This window comes from Caenorhabditis remanei, chromosome V (assembly GCF_010183535.1).
Source record: "Caenorhabditis remanei strain PX506 chromosome V, whole genome shotgun sequence".
NCBI classification, from domain to species: Eukaryota; Metazoa; Nematoda; class Chromadorea; order Rhabditida; family Rhabditidae; genus Caenorhabditis; species Caenorhabditis remanei.
Genome location: NC_071332.1, coordinates 14,435,480 through 14,456,862, shown reverse-complemented (window position 1 = coordinate 14,456,862; position 21,383 = coordinate 14,435,480). Strand labels below are relative to the sequence as shown.

Here is a 21,383-nt window from a genome sequence, read left to right as displayed (position 1 = left end):
TTTGATTGTATATAAAGTACTTTATTTTAAGTTTTTTTTCTAAATGTACAGAAAACGTTATGAAACGAAGAAGCCTACATAGCGAAGGCATGACAGTTATGATCATTCTTTCTGGCTCCACAGTAGACGGTGTCGGCGCGGACGGTGAAGACGAAGGGGTTCTCGGAGCAGACAACAATGAATCTGTTGAGTTGTTTGCTCTCCAAAGCTCCGTTAACAGCCTTTGAAGAGTCAATAGCAGATGCTTGCATGTTCTGAAAAATTAGGGTTAAGGGAGTCAAATTTTTCTAGATCAGACTAGTCCAGAGAAGACATACCTCCAAAATTATCTTTTTCAGCTCTGGATTGTTGCACATATTGTCATCATCTCCGGCAGCGATTCCGAAGAAAGTTGGTTTCTCTGGAAGAGATCTCTTCTTCCTTCCTCCACATCCACATGGAGAGGGAGGTGGTGTAGCAGAACATCCACATCCACCACCACCTCCTCCCATCATTCCAAAGAGTCCTGGACAGGCAGCAGTGATGGAGACAAGGGCAAGAAAAACAAGAATGGAGGATTGCATGGGTGAAGATGAGAAGATGATGCTTCGATGTTGACTAACGTCTGCGGATTTGCTTATATACCTCTCTTTAGGTCATGTAGTAATTATTCACAGTTGTTACAGTGTTTTTTTTTCAACTTGAAACATCTTCATTTCGTTGAATAAGAAAAGATCTGTTACCTGATCAAGTGTGAGAAAGAGAAGTGACGCAAAGATCATATCTCTCGGTCAGGATGAGAAACGCTTTCCATACTTAGATTCCACAAATTTTTTGAATGAAATTTACTAGAAAATTCTTCAATCCCAAGTTTTTCCGATTTGCAAGAATATAAGAGCAGTTGATAGCCATTGGTAGGAAAACTAGATCAAGAAGTGAGTGTAAAGATGATCCGAAACCAATATTCACTTGACTAATCACATTGAATAAAACAGTATACAAAACAGCCTGAAGTAATACTGAAATGTGACAAAAAAACGAAATTTGGACGTACAGATTTAGAAATAAAAAGCACCAGTGTTTGCAGCATAAGTGTAGTTGTGACGGTGTTATTCAGAGACTTTGGAAGATCTTTCAAAAAGAAAAGAATATAAAAATAGAGTAGTAGACTTGTTGCACTCAGAAAATAAGAAAACACAAATGATAATCTCAAATCTCTCAGTAGACACGAGGACTGGTTTTTATATCGATTGAAATAACATATTGCTGAAACTTTCTAGTTTCACTTTCACTTTCAGATTCATCCTACTTACATGGAAACAAAATTTTTGTGATCAACGCTGAACTAGTCAGTGCTACTAATATAAACTTGAAACATCGGTTCTTAAACATCACCAGATGCCGATACCTAGGTATTTTCAGAAGGACAAACCGTTGAACAGCCAATAAAAAAGTCAAAAACACGAAAAACTCGGGGAGAATAAAACTTTGCAAAAATAAGACACCAAGAAAAATAAATGTAGTCCATAACCAAGTTTTTATGAAAGCGTTCATTTCGTAATTTCTGAATTTCATCGCAAGATTCATCACAACTTTAAAAGAAAAAACTCACTGTTTATAAACTACAAACATCATTGAAAACATATTAATGATATACAAGAAATAAGAAACACTGATACAAATAGACATTTTATGCAAAACTTTCAGTATTGGATACGAAATCGTCTGAAATTCTATTTTGATTACTTGAGTTCTCAGTGCCTACCTTTGAATCTCTTTCCGCGTTGTAATTCCAAGCAATTATATAGATGCATATAATTAAAATGTTACTCAAAAAATTAAATAAACCAAGAGAAGGCTTGAAAACCAGTCCAAAACCTGTCATGTTTTCAGCAAAATCGTCAGTGAAATTATATAACATTTTTTTAGTGATGTTGTGACTCCTGAGCTCAAAAAGCTTCAGGACAAACTAGTTCCACCTGTTCGCAAAATAACTGACGTCTGAAAAATTTGCAAGGAAAACCACGTGCTTTGATAATTATACTAATGGTTTGGGTTCAGTCGATGAACAATTCATGGACAACAATTCAGATGAATATTGTTTTTCAGAAACCTATCAACGAGTAATAGCTCAATAAGTTATGTTGGTCGGATAGAATCGTACAATATTTGAAAACTCAAAAAAGAACCAATCAGATCAAATCAGAAAAACAACTTGAACAAACATACATCAAGTCGAAAATTTGCACAACGGAACTGGTATCATTCTTAAATTTTTCTGAAGATCGAAAACTGAGTCTGGCCAGTCAACGTCATCGCACCTCATTCAGATTCTTATCATCATCAGAAGTGACTCACTTTGAACGAAACAGTTCACCTCGGTCGATTCACATGAAACGCACCGAAAGAGTCGGTTATTTCTTACGGAGTGATTTCATAATTTCTTATCACTTTTTTCTTTTCTCGGTTTCCAACCAATTACGTATACGGGTACTGTCTATTCTGGAGAATAATCAAATGATCAGAGGAATGCAGGAACTTTTTGATGTCTTTTCTTACGGGTACTCCATTGGAAATACATATTTGTGATCTTGTGAGAGATGGGATGACGTGAAGATTCGGTGGTATAAAATAAGTAGAAGAGCAGTAGTGGGAGCATTGAGAAATCAGCTTTGCTTATTTAGTTTTGATTGTTTTCGAGAAAAGGTGAGTAAATAGAACTCCTCGGCATAAAGTAAATATGATCGGAATCAGAGGATTAGATAACTTTATGTAGGATGGACCCCAGGAAGTGGGGTTGCAGAGTTCCAAGTCAAACTTGATCTTCGGAAAGCAAGTCTTATTTGCGTCTGTGAGAAATCTAGTAGGCGTTCAAGTCTTTGTGGGCGATGATCTGAAGAAGGGACTCATTACTTGTAAAGGGTCTGAATCTGTTTAGGAGAGGTTGAATCTGAATTTCTCATAGACAGAAATTACCGTCATCAATAATTAAATTGCCTCTGCAACACTAATCCTTATCGCCCAAAATCACAACTGTAACAAGATCAGAAATTTATTTCCGTGAAACAAATCACAATTTCTGCTCAATTTGTGACCCCTCTCCGTTCCGAAATCTTGACTCACTCAAGTCACTGTTACCCCTTGTCACAGTTTGATAAGATGGAAACCTGGCGAGGAAATTCCCTCAATATAAAACGCGATTATATTTGCCCAGGAAGGCAGCAGCAGGCGGCAAACTTGACTCTTTTTCCAAACTCTTTTTTTTTTCATTTCATCAAATCAATTGTAAACATTCTAGGCACAGTTAGATAAGGACACGGGGAGAGCACAAAGGGCGGAAACTTTGGTGATAGCATTCCGGAGGTATCATTTAAGTGTACCCTCTCTATTTGGGTATATTCGAATCCACCTCATTTTTTATTCAGTTCTCTCTTCTCGGGTTATTCGATACTTTTCTTTTTGAGTGGTCCTATCTAGGTTCCCTTTAAAAATTATTGTTTGTCTTTGTAGTGTGGTCCTTGGAATATAAAACATGTTTATTGATTTCTTTTGAATTAAATTTTAATAATAGGATTGGGATTTCTAAAAACTAGTGTGAGAAAGCAGCTACTTGCCAATTTCGAATGTTTATTAAAAAAATTGCAGAGTTTTCATTAAAGGTGTTAGAGAAATTCCAGATGTATCGCTTTTTTCTATCCAGATGCTTAGATTAGTAACTTTTGGTTTATTTTTCAAAGTTTTATGAAAACATTTTCAAAGTTCATCCAGGATCCCAATTTTCTTTGACAATTGGAAAAAAGCACCATAGATTTACTCAGTATAGTAAACTTTCAAGTATAGTTAACCTTTTCAGTTAAAATAATTTCAACATCTTTCTCAAGCAAAAAACAAATATTCTCCAAAATAAGCCTTCTTAACCACAAAAGACATGATTCACGTCTTACATTTCTTCTGACTCATTTTTTCAGAACATTCATTTTTTCAATAAAAAAAGTTTCGACATAACTAGACACCACTTTCAATCCACACTGAAAAAAGTGTCCATAAAAATGCAACTATTTTCTTTGTCACCTTTTCCCTCGATCAGAAATCACGATTTGATAATCTTTTTTTTCTTTTTTTATATTGTGCACTTCACTCCTCTAGGTAGACGCAGGGAGAGAGGGAGAAGTGAAGAATGTTTGCTCTTTGAAATTTCACACTTTCTTCTTCCTCATCTCCTTCTTAAGGGTGAAACTTGAAGGGTTTTGTGCATGTGTTCCGATAGGAAGTAGTACTTGAAAACTTCGGAAAATTTAAATTTCACAATTGTGTTCTACTTTTAAATGTAACTCACCGTATATTTAACCCTCCCTGTTATTCCAGAATGGGTGCATTGAGCCAACTTCGGCTCCTGCTGTGGAAAAACTGGCTGCAGCAGCTCAGATCTCCCTGGTTTGCTCTATTCGAGCTCGTCGTCCCCCTTATTCTCATCGGTGCCAGTTTCGGTCTCCTCATTGGGGTATTGGTTTTCAGACAAATCTGTGAACGCTATGTATTTATTTTCAGTTCTCCGGACAATTCGAGACAACCTACAAGGAACGTAAATATGCACCATGGCCAGTTTCTGGAAGTGCATACGATCTCATCATGCCAACAAATCCAAATGATCCTGTTAAATCTGCTATCGTTGAACCATATTTTCTCTTCAATTCCCAACTGACTTGCCAATTTTTGAATACATACACTACCGGTGTCAATAAGTACAGAATGGGTCAGTTTTGATATCTACATATTCTATAAAGTTTAATCAACAGTAAATATTTTCAGATATAATTCTAGCGTATTCTCCAACAAACGCAGCCACCACTGACAAAATCATGACCATCATTCAAGACCGTTACACTCGGGAAAACTTGCTGGATCCCGTTTCTAAATACATTAAGGGATTATACAACATCACTACAGTTCCCACTCTGGATACCAACATGACCATCAAAGGATTCGGTACAGAAGGAGAAATGGTCTCATGGATGCAAGGACAATTCCAAAGTGAATGTGACAACCCGTTGCTCGCTGGAATTGTATTCGATGATTCAATTTCTAAAGATCTGTTTAACGATAACAAACGGGATTTCAAATACACAATTCGTCTTTCAAATACTCACAGAAGATCTCGAAATGCTTTCGGTGACAACAGTTACCCTTGGGACACTACCCAGGCATTTGCTGTTCAATTCGTCAGTGGTCCAATCAATCCAGATGACAATGATGGAGGTTCTCCAGGATATTGGCAAGAAGGATTCATGACTGTGCAGAGAGCAATCCACGTGGCAATCACTCAACTTACCACTGGGGAAGCTGCGCAGTCTTTACCTCTATTAGATTCCTATCAAGTTTCTCGTTTTCCATTCCCTGGATACTCTACGAAAATTATTGAAATCGGTGCCTTTTTCATGCCAGTCATTGTCATTTTCTCTTTCATGACAAGTGTTATTTACATCGTACGATCAGTGGTAGTGGAGAAAGAAGATCGACTGAAAGAGTATATGAGAGTCATGGGATTGTCTCAGTTCATCAATTGGATCGCTCATTTCTTAATTAACTACGCCAAACTGACATTTGCAGTTATCGTCTTGACAGTACTTTTGCACTTTGTTGCATTACAGTGAGTTGTTGACATCCAAAGAACTTTTTCTAATAATATTCAAAAATTTCAGATCTGACATGACTTTGATGTTTGTCTTCCTAATGGTCTATGCATTTGACGTTGTCTATTTCGCATTTCTCATCTCTTCCTTCATGAACTCAGCCACCTCTGCCACATTGGTCTCTGTCGTGTTCTGGATGCTTCTCTACTTCTGGTACGCATTCTTCTCTTCCGTCGATCAGACGAACCCGTATGCTTTGGGCGTTCGTCTGATTAATTGTCTCAATCCTGACATTGCTCTGAACTACGGTCTACAATTGCTAGCTGCTTACGAGACCCAGGCTACTGGATTAAAATGGTCGGAGATGTTCACTCCACCAAGTCCAGATAACAACTTGACATTCGGGCATGCATTGGCTGCTCTAGTCATCGATGGAATCATCATGATCATCTTGACATGGTACATTGAAGCAGTGGTTCCAGGAGGAGACGGTGTTCCTCAGAAACCATGGTTCTTCGTCTTGCCATCCTACTGGTTCCCATACAGTGGTTCTAAGGAAGTGACCTCATCCGATCAGTACGAGCAAGTGCAATACGAAGACTATGTAAAATTGGAAAAGGAGCCAACTGATCTGACTCCAACTATCAACGTTGTCAACTTGACCAAGACCTATGGAACATCGTTTTTCAAGAAACTTTTCGATTGCAAGTTCGGAAAAACTGGAGAGAAAAGAGCAGTGAGCAACTTCAATTTGAAAATGTACCCAGGTCAATGTACAGTCCTTTTGGGTCACAATGGTGCCGGAAAATCGACGACATTCAGCATGTTGACAGGAGTTGCATCCCCAAGTGCTGGATCCGCATATATCAACAATTATGATATCAGAACATCCTTGCCACAGATTAGAAGAGAAACTGGACTCTGTCCTCAATATAACACATTGTTCGGTTTCATGACTGTAATGGAACATCTGGAATTTTTTGCAAAACTGAAAGAAAGAACATGGGACCCTGAAGAGGCTCGTGAGATTCTCGCACGTCTCAGAATTGATTTCAAAGCAGATTTTATGGCTGGAGCTCTATCTGGAGGTCAGAAACGTAAGCTTTCTTTGGCAATTGCTTTGATCGGAGGGTCTGAAGTGGTTATGCTGGACGAGCCAACTTCTGGAATGGATCCAGGAGCAAGACATGAGACATGGACACTGATTCAAAGAGAGAAGGAGAGAAGAACTATTTTGTTGACAACACATTTCATGGAAGAAGCAGATTTATTGGGTGACCGAATCGCTATTATGGCTCATGGAATGTTGGAATGCTGTGGATCCCCAATGTTCTTGAAACAACAGTACGGAGATGGTTACCACTTGACTATTGTGTACTCGTCAACTGGTACTCCAGATGTTACCAGAACTACTGACATCATCAGAGAATACATTCCAGGTGAGTACAGTTTGGCGCTATTTCATCTCTAAATCTTCAAATTTTCAGAAGCCACCGTCTTCTCCTACATCGGTCAAGAAGCCACGTATCTTCTGTCTGCCAAACATCGTCCGATCTTCCCAAAACTGTTCAGAGAACTTGAAAATCATCAGGCTGAATGTGGAATAACTAGCTTCGGAGTGTCGATTACCACTATGGAAGAGGTTTTCTTGAAAGTCGGACACTTGGCAGAAGAGCGTTATAATTATGAGCATGGAATTGAAGATGGGAACAACGAACTGATTGAGAAGGATGATCCAATGTTGCAAAGTGGGTTCAAATTTTATGAAACTTGTTTTAAACAATAACATTTTCAGACTTAAAAGCACCAGTTCGTCTGACAGGAGTTGCTCTTCAAATGCAACACGCCAAAGCAATGTTCTACAAACGTGGAATCTTCTTTTTCCGGAAATGGACTCAATTCCTTCCCCAACTAGTCTTCCCCGTCGCTTATCTTATGCTGATGGTCTTCACGTCTCAAGTTCTTCCATCTGTCAAGGAACAAGATCCACAGACAATTTCGCTTGCTCCGTTTTCCGAGAAAAATAAACCAGGTCATGTAGTTAGTGACTCTGGTAGCTATGTCACTATGTCTGGTGTATCTCAAAATTTGAGCAGGTGAGCATTCAATCTTAAGAAAATAAGTAACAACAAAAAATTTGTAGAATGGTACAAAGTACTGTAGCCGAGCTGGGAGTCAACCAAACTATTGTAGATGTGAGCTCAAATATTGAGAAATACATTATGGACCAGACAAATGCATTGGGATCCCGGACATTCGGACTCAGATATGCACTTGGATTTATTTCATCCTCCATCGAACTTCCTGTTGTGGGAGTTCCAGTTTTAAAGACTATGAAAAGTAAGTGATTCATTTATGCTATTTTTAAATATTATTTTTTAGCGTACTTCAACAACTTCGGTCTCTACACCCCAGCCCTCGCCATCACTTTCACTGACTCTATGTTGCTTTCGTTGAAACAAAACAAACAGTATTCCTTCACTGCTGTCAATCATCCACTCCCACCATCTACCCAAGACACCTTGAAAAACACCAATAGAAGTGATGGAACTGCATTCTTGATTGCTTATGGTTTAATAGGTGAGTACTACTGAATACTGAGGGTTCTATATTTCTGAGAATTACAGTATCCTTCGCTGTTTGTGTCGCCGGTTATTCCCAATTTCTGATTACTGAAAGGAAGAAAAAGTCGAAACACATGCAACTTCTCTCCGGAATTCGTCCATGGATGTTCTGGTTCACTGCATTTATCTGGGACGCCGCCTGGTTTGTCGTAAGAATCATCTGCTTCGATGCAATCTTCTACATGTTCAACATCACTGCTTACACCCACGACTTTGGTATTATTCTGATCCTTACTCTCTCCTTTTTGTTGTATGGTTGGACTGCAATTCCCTTCACTTACTGGTTCCAATTCTTCTTCGAGTCTGCACCAAAAGGATTCATGATGGTCACTATGTATCATATTCTGACTGGAATGATTGGTTCCATCGCTGTCCCAATTATTCAACAGACTTCAAGCTTGGATGCGGGATACCTCTGGTCCATCATTTTTGCTTGGTTCTTCCCAACTTATAATGTTTCTCAAATTGCTACTGTGGTAAGATTTGGAGTATGATAACATTGAAATAAGCATTCTGTTTTCAGACCTTCCAAAATGAAAACGTAAGAATCGCCTGCCAAAAATTGGACTGTACAATTTCAATGTTCAAAGCAGTTAAAGCTTGTTGCGGTACTGCCTCAGAACGCCTCTATGTCGATAACGTTCTTCTCGTCGGAAACAGAAAAGGAATTCTTGTCTATGTCATTTTCCTTGCCGTTCAAGGATTCCTCTATTGGATTATGGTCTTCATGAGAGAAAATGATCAATTCTCAAAACTATTCGCAATGATCAGATGCAAAAAAGAGGATAGCAACATTTGGGATATCACGGAAAGTGACAAGGAAGATCAGAAAGACGTGGAAGATTCAGATGTGATTGCTGAGAAATCTGTTGTCGAAAGACTGGCAAATAGTAACCAAACTGCACTTGTCAGTAACAATTTGGTGAAGTGGTACGGTAATTTCAACGCAGTGAAAGGAGTCAATTTCCACGTGAAATCTAAAGACTGCTTCGGATTGTTAGGAGTCAATGGAGCCGGAAAAACTTCCACATTCCAAATGCTCACTGGAGAGAATTCGATCAGTTCTGGAGATGCTTATGTGAATGGATGGAGTGTTAAGAACAATTGGAGAGAAGCAGGAGCCAATGTTGGATACTGTCCACAATACGATGCAGTTATCAAGGAGATGTCTGGAGAAGAGACGTTGTACATGTTTGCCAGAATCCGAGGAATTCCAGAGAAAGAGATACCAGTTAAAGTGAAGGCTGTAATCCATGCTATTGGAATTGGAATGTACGCTAAACGTCAAATCAAAACATATTCCGGTGGAAACAAACGTCGTCTTTCTCTCGGAATCGCCATCGTTGGTCTCCCAGATGTCCTTCTTCTCGACGAACCAACTTCAGGAGTAGATCCAAAAGCCAGAAGAATTATTTGGAATATTCTGAACCGTCTCAGAGATCTGGGAACTGCTTTGGTTCTAACTTCTCATAGTATGGATGAATGTGAAGCATTGTGCACAGAACTGGCTATCATGGTTTATGGTGAGTCTTACAAATAGCTTTTAAAATAATTTCTAACGAAACTTTTCAGGTAAATTCCGATGCTACGGTAGTTGCCAGCACATCAAGAGTCGATATGGAAGTGGATACACTCTATTAGTCCGACTGAAGAACCGACTGGATGCAGACAAGACCAAGGCAGTGATCAAACAAACGTTCCATGGATGCACTCTGAAAGAGGAACACATTCTACAACTCAATTTTGACATTCCACGTGAAGGAGACTCTTGGTCTCGACTTTTTGAGAAACTGGAAACAGTTTCGACTTCTCTCAACTGGGATGACTATTCGTTATCTCAAACTACATTGGAACAAGTGTTCATTGAGTTCAGTAGAGATGCTGGACAAGGCGGTCCTTACGATGACATTCCAAGTCTAACAGGGTCTGCTGATTCAAGAACCAAGCAAAATGGATACGCTAATCGGGCGATGACAGTGGATAGTGACTCTGAAAGTGCCATGTACTTCTAAAAGTTTTTTGTTTGTTACCTTTGTTTTCCGATGATTCTCGGGTATATCTTTCTCTTCCTTTTCCCAGTTCTTTCTTGCCTTTCTCAAATAAATTTGTTTTATCATTGTTGGACTCATAATACAAAACTTCTCACAATGACATCATAATCTCTATGTGGACAGTGCTCTTTATAAATGGTAGTAAGCCTTTTTTTTCCTATTACTGGAAACCGAGTATAATTTCCTTTCTGACTATATATATTTTCCGGTCAATACAGCTTCCAAAACTGCTGATAGTTGTCTTCAAAGTAACTCGATTCGATTTTCTCTGTATGCTCGACGACTGGGTCTATCATTATCTCCCTATAATTTTCTGCTTTCTGGCGTTTTTCGTGAACCCAGTTTTCATCTATTTGATAATCACAGAGAACCATACCAAATTTGGAAACTATCGGTTTCTTCTTCTATCTTTTGCTCTGTTTAATTTGACCTACTCTTTGGTGAATGTCATTATTCCGGTGGTAAGTTGTCAAGATTTGCATAGTCACCTACAGGAAGTTCAGGATATTCACAGTTACCGTTACTGTTCGTTTCTGATCCTCAAGCATGGATGGTTTGCACAACGTTCAGAGTTTCACTTTCATCTAATGGCTGGTCGATGTTCATTAGTTTCTGCAAGTTATGCAATCCTTCTAATTCATTTCTTTTATCGATATCTTGCAATCAATAACTCCAAAATGATCAGAGAACGATTCCCATTATACATGGCAGGATCTGCAGTGGTTTTCGTAGTGTACTTTGAGATGTGGCACGGAGTAAACCTAACAATCTTGAGTAATTTTTTCAAGAATAGTAAAATTTTCAGATCTGCTACTTCTTCGGAAGCGCTAACATGGAGGTCCGGGAATATATTCGTGAGGAATTCCAAGAGACCTATGGTTTGGACTCAATGGATTTCAATATGTTAGGAGCATTACCCTATGAGGCATCGGATGAAACCACGAACAGATCATGGGTGGCTATAGTTCTGTGGTCATGTGTGTCTACTCTTTCAATTGTAATGTTTTGGGTTCTTGCTGGAATGGTAATTCCTATAATATGTTTTCAATAATATGTCAATTTTCATTTTCAGACCAATAGACGGCTCAATAAATTCAGGGTGAATGTCAGTCACAAAACTTCCAGATTCCAAGTTGAACTTCTTCGAGCTCTTGTGGTCCAAACAGTTATACCGATCTTCATTAGTTTCGCACCTTGTATGTTATCCTGGTACGGCCCAATGTTTGGGATTCAGCTGGCAAGGTCAATTATTAACAAGCTAGTTTTTCGGAAGTAAATTACATTTTCAGAGGATACAACTATTTTGAAGTCAGTGCTCTCGGGGTTTTCGCATTTGTAGATCCAGTTGCGATATTTCTGTGCCTTCCCATTTTTCGCCGCAGGATATTTTGTGTTTGTTATGACAAGTCAACATCTCCAACAACAATATGCAACTCGAGACGAACTATTTAAGTGTATAGATTATTAAACTTGAATTATTTGAACAACTCTTATGACCTTCTATCAAAAAAAACAAATCCAGGAACTGGAGCTGCCTGAGAAAAATTGATCATTTATTAACTTCATCGTCTGGAAAAATAGTGTTTAGCAAAAAAAAAAAACGAAAAAGAAAGAATCACTTAGTGAAGGCAGGTCCCGTTGATTGAGATATTTCACTAGAAATCTTGATTCTTTTTGGGAGAATCGGCTTGAAAACATCTGAAAAATACTTTATTATTATGTTATTTGAAAGCTGTAAACCTACCCAATGCAACTTTCTTGTACTCTGATACAATCAACATGAAAGCAATAGTATCCAAAGGTGGATACAAGCATAGGATAACATACATCCATCCAGTTTGGAAATTCATTTCGATTCCAAGAAATGGAACCACCAGGGGTCCAATTAGAAATGGAGCAATTGGCAGAACAAACAAAAGTGTTGGAACAATTGTTTGAACAACAAGAGCTTTGAAGAACTGCTTCTGAAGTTTTCGATTCACAAGTGATTGCTGTGAAAGTTCTTTTTGAAGAATCGTATGCATTCGAACTCCACAATAGACTATGATCACATACTGCAGACTCAAAATCATGACTCCTACTAATAGGAAACTCAAATTATTCCATCTGACTGAACCGTCTTCCGCCTGCAAAAATAGTCGTGTTCATTGAAAAACAAACTTGCAGAGTGATCTAATGATCAGAAGTACAATCATCCACTCACATATGGAATAATCAGAAATCGTGTCACTTCAGCGATTTTCAAGTTGTATGAATCAGAGAGGATTTCTCTGAAAAACAACAATGAAACGGTTTCGTTTTTTTACTCTAACCTCATATAAGAATCAGAATAGTTATCAGGTTGACAAAATAAATAGAGCGATCCTCCATAAATTGCACCAGAAACAAGGGAATAAATTATCCAGACTGGCACTCCGGCTCCTCCGAATTTCCTAGCCAAGTGTGGTCGACAGAGAGTGAAATAACGGAAAACGAATTGAACAGCAATGATAGCCAGAATTACCAGATAGAAAGAAGCGTATAGAATGATTGCGAATTGCAAGAATTCAGGAAATGCATCCAGCCAATCATTCAAACTAAAATAAACCAGACCTTTGTTATAACTGTGAGCAAATGGTCTCGCTATTATCTCCCAGGCGGAAAACATGATTCCAGTTAAGGAGAACGCGAGTACCATCGTTTTGTAGGTATCCGGGATCTTTTTGATATAAAAAATAGTCAAATAAATAAAGATTGTATTCGTAATAAGTGTAGAAAAGAACCCGAATTGGGTCAGAGGATATGCAAATTCAAAGGACAGAGCCATGACTAACTCGTAAGAAAGAGAAATAAGAAACTTGCAAACTGCGATTTTTGAGGTGAAATTTCTTTTTTATATGGACGAGTGCACCAGACATTTCCTTGTGCATCATGAACCATTGAAAATGATAAACAATATCCACTCATCAGAATATTTATCTGATTTTCTAAGAAAGATGATTTCTGATGTTCTGATTAGTTCGTAAGATCGAGATTTCTAACTTTGGAAGTGTAGAAAAGAGGAGACACATCCATTTTTCAACGTTTCCAAAACGTTACATCACAGTAATACTTATGAGAACTCTGGTGGTAACCTGGTCTGGAATTAAGTTTAAAAGATCAGAGACTCTCTATAAAAACAGTGCCAAATCGTGCAGGACCATTTGATCCATCAATACGACAGTGGTTGAGAAGAACATTCGAATAAACAACTGCTACGATATTGGTACATCCTCCGTGTCGTTCGTATACATTATCTTTATTTAGTCGGTCCTTCTTATTCTATCAGCGTACAGTTAGAATTAATAATTTAAATCACTGAAGAATGTTTTTCTCATGAGAGTAAGATTAGCAGAGTATGTGGCTTCAGACTTCTTGGCTTCCTGGATATGGAAAAGTCTGAATTCTACTGAAAATATAAAAATTCCAAGAGTACATATTGTAACGTTCTGTCTCAATACAATATGGTCTGTAGCTGATCAACACCAGAGTTGCATGGAAGTGACATTTTCTTATCCGGAAGTCGGAAGTCGGAACTCGGAAGTCGGAAGTGAAAAAACGCCCGGAAGTCGGAAGTTGGAAGTCGGAAGTCGGAAGTCGGAATTAGATTTTTTCTCAAACTTTCAAAAACTCCAAGAGAAAAATCATGAAATTCGCGAAAATCAGTGGAAAAGTTAGTTTTTGGCTGAAGAACAGCCTATTTTCTGTCCTTTTAGACCATTTTTCCATGCATTTTTGCGAAACGCACTTTTCGAAAATTCCACAGTTATGGAATGACGGAAGTCGGAAGTAAAATTCCTTATCCGGAAGTCGGAAGTCGGAAGTGATTTTTGTTATCCGGAAGTCGGAAGTCGGAAGTATGAATGGAAAAAATGCCCGGAAGTCGGAAGTCGGAAGTCGGAATTCCATGCAACTCTGATCAACACACCGGTTTTCTTTTATCAGGTCACGGAATAATTCTAGAAAGCAGTCATATTTCAGCATATACAGCGAGTCTTCAATTACTACGCACCAATCAATTATTATCGGAAACGTGATCAACAAATCACTCTTCGTCTCCTCCCGGACAGGCTACAATGTTGCCTCTTTCTCTGCGTCTCTCTTGCACCGAGTACTCTCTCGCACCCTTTCCTCTCTCACATTTTGGTTCGCTGAGATGTTAGTTTTTTTCTGAATTTTTAAGAAAAAAGTTTGATAAATTTTGTTAAACTTTCAAATTAAAAAGTTTTTTTATTTTTTAATCCGTTTTCTGGTCCAGCTCTTGGAATTGTACGTTTTTCAGAGTGTAAAATGTCAGCGAACCAGTGTGAAGTATGTGAATCCCATAGCAACATTTCTTGCAATCATTTCGGAGCAAGAACTTGTAAAGTGAGTTGTTTAAAAGTACCTAAAAATTGGCTGAAAAAATTAATTCCAAAATTGGAAAGACGATGCAAACTCGCTCTGTCGACCCACAAAAATTGGCGGATGGTTCAAAATTAATCAAATTCCCACATTTTTACAAGTTTTTACTTTTTTTCTCACAAACAACTCAAATTTTCACTAAAACCATCTCAATTTTTTCCAGGCATGCGCTGCATTCTTCCGGCGAACCGTTTCTATGAAACTCGACTACACTTGCATCGAACAACCCGATTCCTGTCGAGTACACTACGATTCTCGTTTGATTTGCCGATTTTGTCGACTGAAAAAGTGTTATGAAGTTGGAATGAAGCCGTTACGTTAGTTTTTATCTCAATAATACTATTAAAAGTTAATTTTTCAGTAGTAAAGTCAAAAAACGAACGGAAACAATACATTCGGATTTCGAAAGGACTTGTTCGCAAAAAATCAGCTTTCGAAGAGCACACAATCGAAAATTCAAATGAGAATATAACTCCAGAATACGATGAAGACAATATCGAGAATGAGGCAACGCCCGGACCGTCATCTGAAGCTTCTGAAGCACTTGCATTGGAAATTCAGGAGACAGTCAATAAATTTCTGAATTTGGAAACGTCAATGTGTGACAGAAGACGGCTTTTGTACGCGGAGACACCGATTAGTATTGTGTTAGAAGGCGGTAGAGAATGGGTGAGTAGTTTGTTGCAAACTGTGCTCTATTTAACTTTTCTTTGAAAAATTTCAGCCCTACGACAATGCAACACTGAAAATGTTCGACTACAAACAGAGTCAAGGAATGTCGAAACATGATTTTGTCATGATTATGGATTATGCACGTGGAATGCCCGGATTCGATGAGCTCAATTATGGCGATAGTGTACGGATGGACTTGAAGAAAATTCTTATGCATTACGTTTCAGGTCTTCTGCTATCGCTTAGTTTGTGCTGTTGACTTTGTCATCAATTCTGCTTACTACACCTATAAGTTAGTTGACAACGAATTTTGACTGTAATGGGGCTATTCATGTCCGGAAAAAACGTTTTGTTCCCTCGATTTATTTACCGGAAAAAATATTTTTTCGTTTTTCGTCGTTTTTTCCGGTGAATAAATCGAGGGAAAAAGCGTTTTTCCGGACATGAACAGCCCCATGAAATGACAAAATAATGACTTGCACTGAACGAAAATCCATTTTTAATAATTTATTTATGCTTATTAGCACGACATGGATCTTACAACCGCGCTCTACCGAAACCGAAGAAAATTGTGTGCGAAATTGAGAGACTCAGAGAAAAAGAGACATCTTTCAAGGCCATTTCGGTAGAGCGCAGTTGTAAGAACTATGCCGAGCTAATAAAAATGCTCAACTTTTGTTGTTCAAGTTGTTTTTTAACCGATACTCCACTGTTTGAATTCATCAGCCCAACCTGAATTTTTAGACGCGGAATCCATCACAACGAGCTCGTCCTCAACGACGGAACATTCATCCCAATGACACCAACACCTCTGACCGGTTACGAGGAGAATGCGAATCTTTTATTCCAAAATCAAGACGACCTCATGAAATTTCGAACATTGATGCCTCTTCTCCTTCATCAATGGAAAGTATGTGTTCCGTTTGCTCTGCTGGCACCATCTTACGAAGAGTTTTGTCTGATTAAAGCGATTTGTGTTTGGCATGTTTGTAAGTTCTTGCTTGAAAAACTTCAGCGTATTTTGATTTTTCAGCATACTACCGTCTGAGCGAGGAAGGTCGTCAAGTAGCTTTGAACCAAAGGGAACGGCTTATCCGTGCACTTCATTATGCTTGTAGTTTGGATAGTGATGATGTCGGCGAGCGATTTGGCAATATGATAATGTCGCTGAATTATATTATGGTACATTTTAAGACAGTTGATTGAATTATTTCACCGCTTGCCTGTCTATGGTATTTGCTTACAATGCGGCGGTTTCTGTTTGCTTCTGCTCTCAAACTTCTCTAGAAATCCTAGGCCACTTATTTCAGGAGCAAATCCGTCATATTGTCTCCTCGTTCGTCATGATTTCGTTTTTTGGAATCCTCAATGTTGACAAATCAATGATTGCACTCACTAGTTTTTGGAATATGTGAATTTATGAAGCGCGTCAAAATGAATTTTGACATTTTAATAATTGTTCAATTTCAGGAGCAAATCCGCAACTTGAACTGCTCATTCGTCATGATCTCATTCTTCGGAATTCTCAACGTGGATAGCTTAATGATTGATGTTACTAGTTTTTGGTAGATTTATCTTTTTAGATTGTATACTTGTATAGTTTTCTTGTTTTTCGGGTTTATGTTCTAGAAAGTTGAAAAAAATAATTTACTTCGTTTGTATTTACAATGAAATTCAAAGTTTTCTTCTATTTTTCAGCAAAACCTGAGTTCCAAATTGTGGTTTCAAGATTAATTCTGGAATAGGAAGTTCATCGGGATATTTTGTCATCGAAGTGACAGTGAAATTGCGGAAAATCCAAGAAAGAATAACTTTTTCCTCGAGGAGAGCGAACTTCTGACCTACAAACAAATATTTTTGTATTATTGCTGGTTAGGATATGTGGAAAACCCCGAGTAGATGTCGATTTACGCTTCGTAAATCTACACTGCACGTTTTTTCCATCTTCCCTCGATTACTTGCAACCGAATAACTCACCAATACAATTTCGTGGTCCTGCCGAGAATGGTATGAAAGCAAAAGCCTCACGAGCATTCACTCTTTCTGGAGAAAAGTGTTCCGGATAAAATTCGTATGGCCTTTCGAAGTATCTTGCGTCTTTCATTATTGTAATGATATTAATTATGATATTCATTCCAGCTGGGAGAAAAACTGACCCTTTTGTTGCATGTGCTGAAAATACATCAATTCAATGCATAAGTCTCTTTGCTAAAACTCACGTATCACTACATCTTCCTCCAGTTTTCTTGAAATAAACGGGACAGGCGGTGTCACACGCAATGTCTCTTTTATACACTGTTCCAAGAAAACCATTCTCTGAATGTCTTCTGAATTCGGATGACGTTCAAAGTCATCTCCGAAAATCTCGTCCATTTCATCTTGAACTCTCTGTTGATATTCTGGATATTGTCCGAGAAACCAAATTGCGAAAGTGATTCCAGAAGATGTAGTATCATGTCCTTCGAACATAAACGTGTCCACTTCCTCTCGAATTCCTTCATCGGTTAAAATGTCTGGGTGCTCTGCTTGAGATTTCAGAAGATAATCAAGAAAAGCTAACTTCTTCGATGGATCTTCTGATGTCTGATGTTTCAGTTCTTCCTTCCGTTTTTCAATGACTTCTCTAGTGAAATCAGTGGTTAGTTTGACATGTCTATCAAATTCCAATCCATTCTCTGATAGATACCAGATAGGTTTCAGCCAGTAGAGTGGAGCTCTGGAAATATTCATTTAAAAGAAGAATGAAATTAACAACCAACTTCTCGAAATTCCAAACCAGTTCACTGAGCCGTCTCACTGATTCCACATACTTGTCATTAGATCCAAGTTGGCTGGAAATGGAGGAACCCATTGCGGTCTCTATAACATTTTTCAATATGGTTCCAATAGAGGGGCTATCAATTTCTTACCACAAATGATATCCAGTGTACATCTCTTGATGTAAGGCATTATATCAAATGGATACACATTATTTGCTCTTAACTGGAGAACATCCACCAGAACTTTTCCCTGAGCACCGAACACTTTTTGGTACTCTTTGAGAACGGCAAAATGAAAAGTTTGTGTCAACATCTTCCTTCGAGATCTCCATTTGTTGCCAGTACTGAAAATAGTTTATTTCGCTATAACTGAGAGTAATGGGGGTACCTGATTAGGAGTCCATCTCCAATCCATTCCTTCAACTTGTCATATTGACTAGATTTGGTGATGTTGGTGGAACTATCAAAAATCGTCTGAAAATCGAAAGTTGTCTTAAATTTCAGAAACTTCTCTAACTAACTTTTGCGACTTCCCCTCGACTGATTGCGACGACTGGTACTGGACCCATCCAGAACTGAAAGTAAAACGATCTTCTCGATAAAATAAACGATTGACTCACTTTCATAAGACCATTGCTATCAGGAGATAAGGTATATTCGACGAACCATGATTGAGCTAATCGGACCATTTCTGAAATCAATCTCTCAATTTCGAGTGTCTCAAGAATGCACTTACCAACTGGATCCGATTTGAAAAACCATGTTGTTCCGAATATTGGCACCGCTGGTGGTCCCTTTAATTTCTTGAATTCCTCCAAACAAACCTTTCGAACATGAAAAAACTGTATAATATCATCTCGTTTTCGAAACAGAGCCAATATAAAGTAGGTCAATAGCAGAAGCAAAACTGCAGTGAGCATTGTTATCAGTTGGGGAGAAAGACAAGACTGGAGAAAGAGCACATGGTTTCGTTTCACTTTTATATGTATTCCACTTTTATTATTATTTACAAAAGAAGAAGCAATTCATTTTGAGGTTTGGTTAGCTAGAGTGTAGGGATCAAGTGTGAATATTAGTCAGAATTGCATCAAAATTTTGGGGTGTCACTGGAAAAATTATGTAATTTTTGGAGTGATGATAGACCGGAAGAGGTGGGAGACATCTGGAAGTTTCTTTGGAGTCTAGTTTCATGTCGAGAGAGAATTTTACTCACCTGATATCTATTACACAATTGCACTTCTACTTCGTCTTTTTTCCAGTTGAGCATGATGCACTTCTATTTTTTCAAATTCTCTTTCTCATCGATAAACCTGTCCATTTTGTGGAAGAAGTCTGCTAGTTAATGACATCTAAGGAATAGTTTGTGTCTAAGATATTCTTTTCTTGCAAATTAAGATTGTAGAAGGTTTATTGAAATGAAAATATGGACACGTTTTAACCAATAATTAAAATCGAGATCAATGCCTTTTTGTCAAAATTGCATTAATTTTTCTTTGAGTTGCATTGAACATTGTCTCCTTTTTAAGACATGGGGGACCCGCAGAGGCTGGTGTTACCTGAAAATAAGAATACAAAATACCATTTGAAATAATAAAGGTGTTTTACCTGATATCTATTTAAAAAGTTAGAAATGAAGAGGAACAACTCCATCCGTGCGAGTCCTTCACCAAGGCATTGTCTCTTTCCGACAGAAAAAGGAACAAGTTCATCAACCTTTTTCAGTTTTCCATTCTCATCGATAAACCTGTCCGGGTTGAATGTGTATGGATCGGGGAACGCTTTCTCATCCAACAATACTGTGCTTATCTGTGGGATGATGCCAGTACCCTTCTTCACGGTCATTCCATTGATTACAGTATCCTTTGTGACACAGTGAATTTGATTGAGTGGGACTATATTCGCGCATCTTTGAGATTCATTGAGGACTGCGTTGAAATAAGGAAGATTGTTCTTATCACTTGTACTGATAAGTCTATCACTTCCAATCACTTCATCCAACTCCTTATGCATCTTCTTCTGAACATCCGGATTATTCATAATGTAGGCAATGATCCATGTCATAGTGGTATGCGTTGTGGACAATCCAGCAAGCCACAAATCAAAACACATATTGGAAAGTTGCTTGCTACTGAACAGTTCATGGTCTCCTTCCGCTTCTTTCTTGTATTGTTCCTTGAGATAAGCTTCAGCGTAATCCAAACTTTCTTCAGAGTCAAAATCAATTTTCGATCGATGTTCTTCAATTTGTTTATCGAAGAATTTATAGAAGTCTACTGTGAATTCGGCGAGTCTGTAAATATAGGTAAACATAAAAATTTTATACGTCCTGACTCTCTGAAACTTACAGCTCTTCCACTGATTTTCCAGGTAACCACCTTCCAATAGCCGGAGCAAAGAATTGAACATGAACCTTGAAAGTGGTGAAGGCCGTCTCTTGAAACTCCATCAACGCCTTCAATTTCTTCAATTCTTTCTGCTTGCTCTCATCAAACCGATATCCGAAAACCAGTTGATTAATCACATTGGCTCCGGCATTGTACAAAACTCCCGGAATTTCCTGCTCCTTTTCTAGCTTCTCATCGAACTTCCGGAACATTTCATCAACTTCAATCAAGATTTTCTCCTGCATCAAATCTTTTCCTAATCCGAAATCTCTAAACGTAGTGAGGGCAAAGCGACGATGTGTACTCCAAACATGTCCATTGGTATCAATTACACCGTAGTTTCCACCACGGAACTGATCTTGGAAGGGCTGGTGCACCTTGTCCGCGTAGACATCACCGTCAAGAATGAAGGTTTCCTTGAGCCGTTTGTAGGAGGTCACCACTAGATAGGGTTTACTGCCTGAAAGAAAAGTCTATATAAAAAATTCAGAACGTGACCAGGAACTGACCCAGCCAAAAAGTGAATACATCTCCAAACTCTTTCGTCCACTGCCTGAAAGCCTCATATCCCGGCTTCGTCTTCAGAATAGGCATCATATTTCCAACAATTGGCAGAGGCATTGGACCGTCCAGATACCCCCTTCGTTTCCAGTACAACTCATAAAACAGCCATGACAAGAGTATAGTGAAAAATAGAAGGAGAATCATTTTTTGTTCTCGGAGAGAGAAAGAAAGAGAAAACAAGAATGGTGGGCAGCGAGACGGAGGAGTATATATACTTTGACGTTTTCCGTAGTTTATGCTGCCCACCAAAGTTTATGTCGAGGATTGGGAATTGAACTGTAGAGTGATGTTTTTAAAG

General features: G+C 38.4%; 7 protein-coding genes across 7 annotated transcripts; 3 read left to right on the top strand and 4 right to left on the bottom strand.

The window, feature by feature from the left end:
• Positions 1 to 74: 74 nt before the first annotated feature.
• GCK72_020011 (uncharacterized protein) lies at positions 75 to 563 on the bottom strand (the record flags this gene model as incomplete). The annotated part of the gene is made up of 2 exons (XM_003116640.2): positions 75 to 254; positions 318 to 563. 2 exons carry the CDS (start codon positions 561 to 563, stop codon positions 75 to 77), a joined length of 426 nt encoding a protein of 141 aa, XP_003116688.2.
• Positions 564 to 4,345: 3,782 nt separating this feature from the next.
• On the top strand, positions 4,346 to 10,245 carry GCK72_020010 (uncharacterized protein; the record flags this gene model as incomplete). The annotated part of the gene is made up of 11 exons (XM_053733333.1): positions 4,346 to 4,480; positions 4,528 to 4,732; positions 4,789 to 5,626; positions 5,679 to 7,048; positions 7,097 to 7,357; positions 7,405 to 7,705; positions 7,753 to 7,949; positions 7,992 to 8,189; positions 8,237 to 8,709; positions 8,757 to 9,756; positions 9,806 to 10,245. 11 exons carry the CDS (start codon positions 4,346 to 4,348, stop codon positions 10,243 to 10,245), a joined length of 5,418 nt encoding a protein of 1,805 aa, XP_053582246.1.
• Positions 10,246 to 10,871: 626 nt separating this feature from the next.
• GCK72_020009 (uncharacterized protein) lies at positions 10,872 to 11,736 on the top strand (the record flags this gene model as incomplete). The annotated part of the gene is made up of 4 exons (XM_003116411.2): positions 10,872 to 11,039; positions 11,090 to 11,308; positions 11,357 to 11,526; positions 11,574 to 11,736. The coding sequence occupies 4 exons, from the start codon at positions 10,872 to 10,874 to the stop codon at positions 11,734 to 11,736; spliced, it is 720 nt and encodes a 239-aa protein (XP_003116459.2).
• Positions 11,737 to 11,899: 163 nt separating this feature from the next.
• Positions 11,900 to 12,961, bottom strand: GCK72_020008 (uncharacterized protein; the record flags this gene model as incomplete). The annotated part of the gene is made up of 4 exons (XM_053733332.1): positions 11,900 to 11,982; positions 12,029 to 12,410; positions 12,488 to 12,554; positions 12,597 to 12,961. The coding sequence occupies 4 exons, from the start codon at positions 12,959 to 12,961 to the stop codon at positions 11,900 to 11,902; spliced, it is 897 nt and encodes a 298-aa protein (XP_053582245.1).
• A 1,631-nt stretch (positions 12,962 to 14,592) lies between these two features.
• GCK72_020007 (uncharacterized protein) lies at positions 14,593 to 16,947 on the top strand (the record flags this gene model as incomplete). Its single annotated transcript, XM_003116492.2, has 8 exons — positions 14,593 to 14,670; positions 14,870 to 15,023; positions 15,068 to 15,375; positions 15,431 to 15,562; positions 15,606 to 15,670; positions 16,123 to 16,367; positions 16,412 to 16,560; positions 16,849 to 16,947. 8 exons carry the CDS (start codon positions 14,593 to 14,595, stop codon positions 16,945 to 16,947), a joined length of 1,230 nt encoding a protein of 409 aa, XP_003116540.2.
• A 105-nt stretch (positions 16,948 to 17,052) lies between these two features.
• GCK72_020006 (uncharacterized protein) lies at positions 17,053 to 19,057 on the bottom strand (the record flags this gene model as incomplete). Its single annotated transcript, XM_003116623.2, has 9 exons — positions 17,053 to 17,219; positions 17,356 to 17,550; positions 17,598 to 18,094; positions 18,138 to 18,237; positions 18,288 to 18,481; positions 18,526 to 18,611; positions 18,659 to 18,712; positions 18,758 to 18,828; positions 18,874 to 19,057. 9 exons carry the CDS (start codon positions 19,055 to 19,057, stop codon positions 17,053 to 17,055), a joined length of 1,548 nt encoding a protein of 515 aa, XP_003116671.2.
• Positions 19,058 to 19,594: 537 nt separating this feature from the next.
• On the bottom strand, positions 19,595 to 21,229 carry GCK72_020005 (uncharacterized protein; the record flags this gene model as incomplete). The annotated part of the gene is made up of 4 exons (XM_053733331.1): positions 19,595 to 19,693; positions 19,743 to 20,427; positions 20,483 to 20,981; positions 21,031 to 21,229. The coding sequence occupies 4 exons, from the start codon at positions 21,227 to 21,229 to the stop codon at positions 19,595 to 19,597; spliced, it is 1,482 nt and encodes a 493-aa protein (XP_053582244.1).
• Between the last annotated feature and the right edge of the window lie 154 nt (positions 21,230 to 21,383).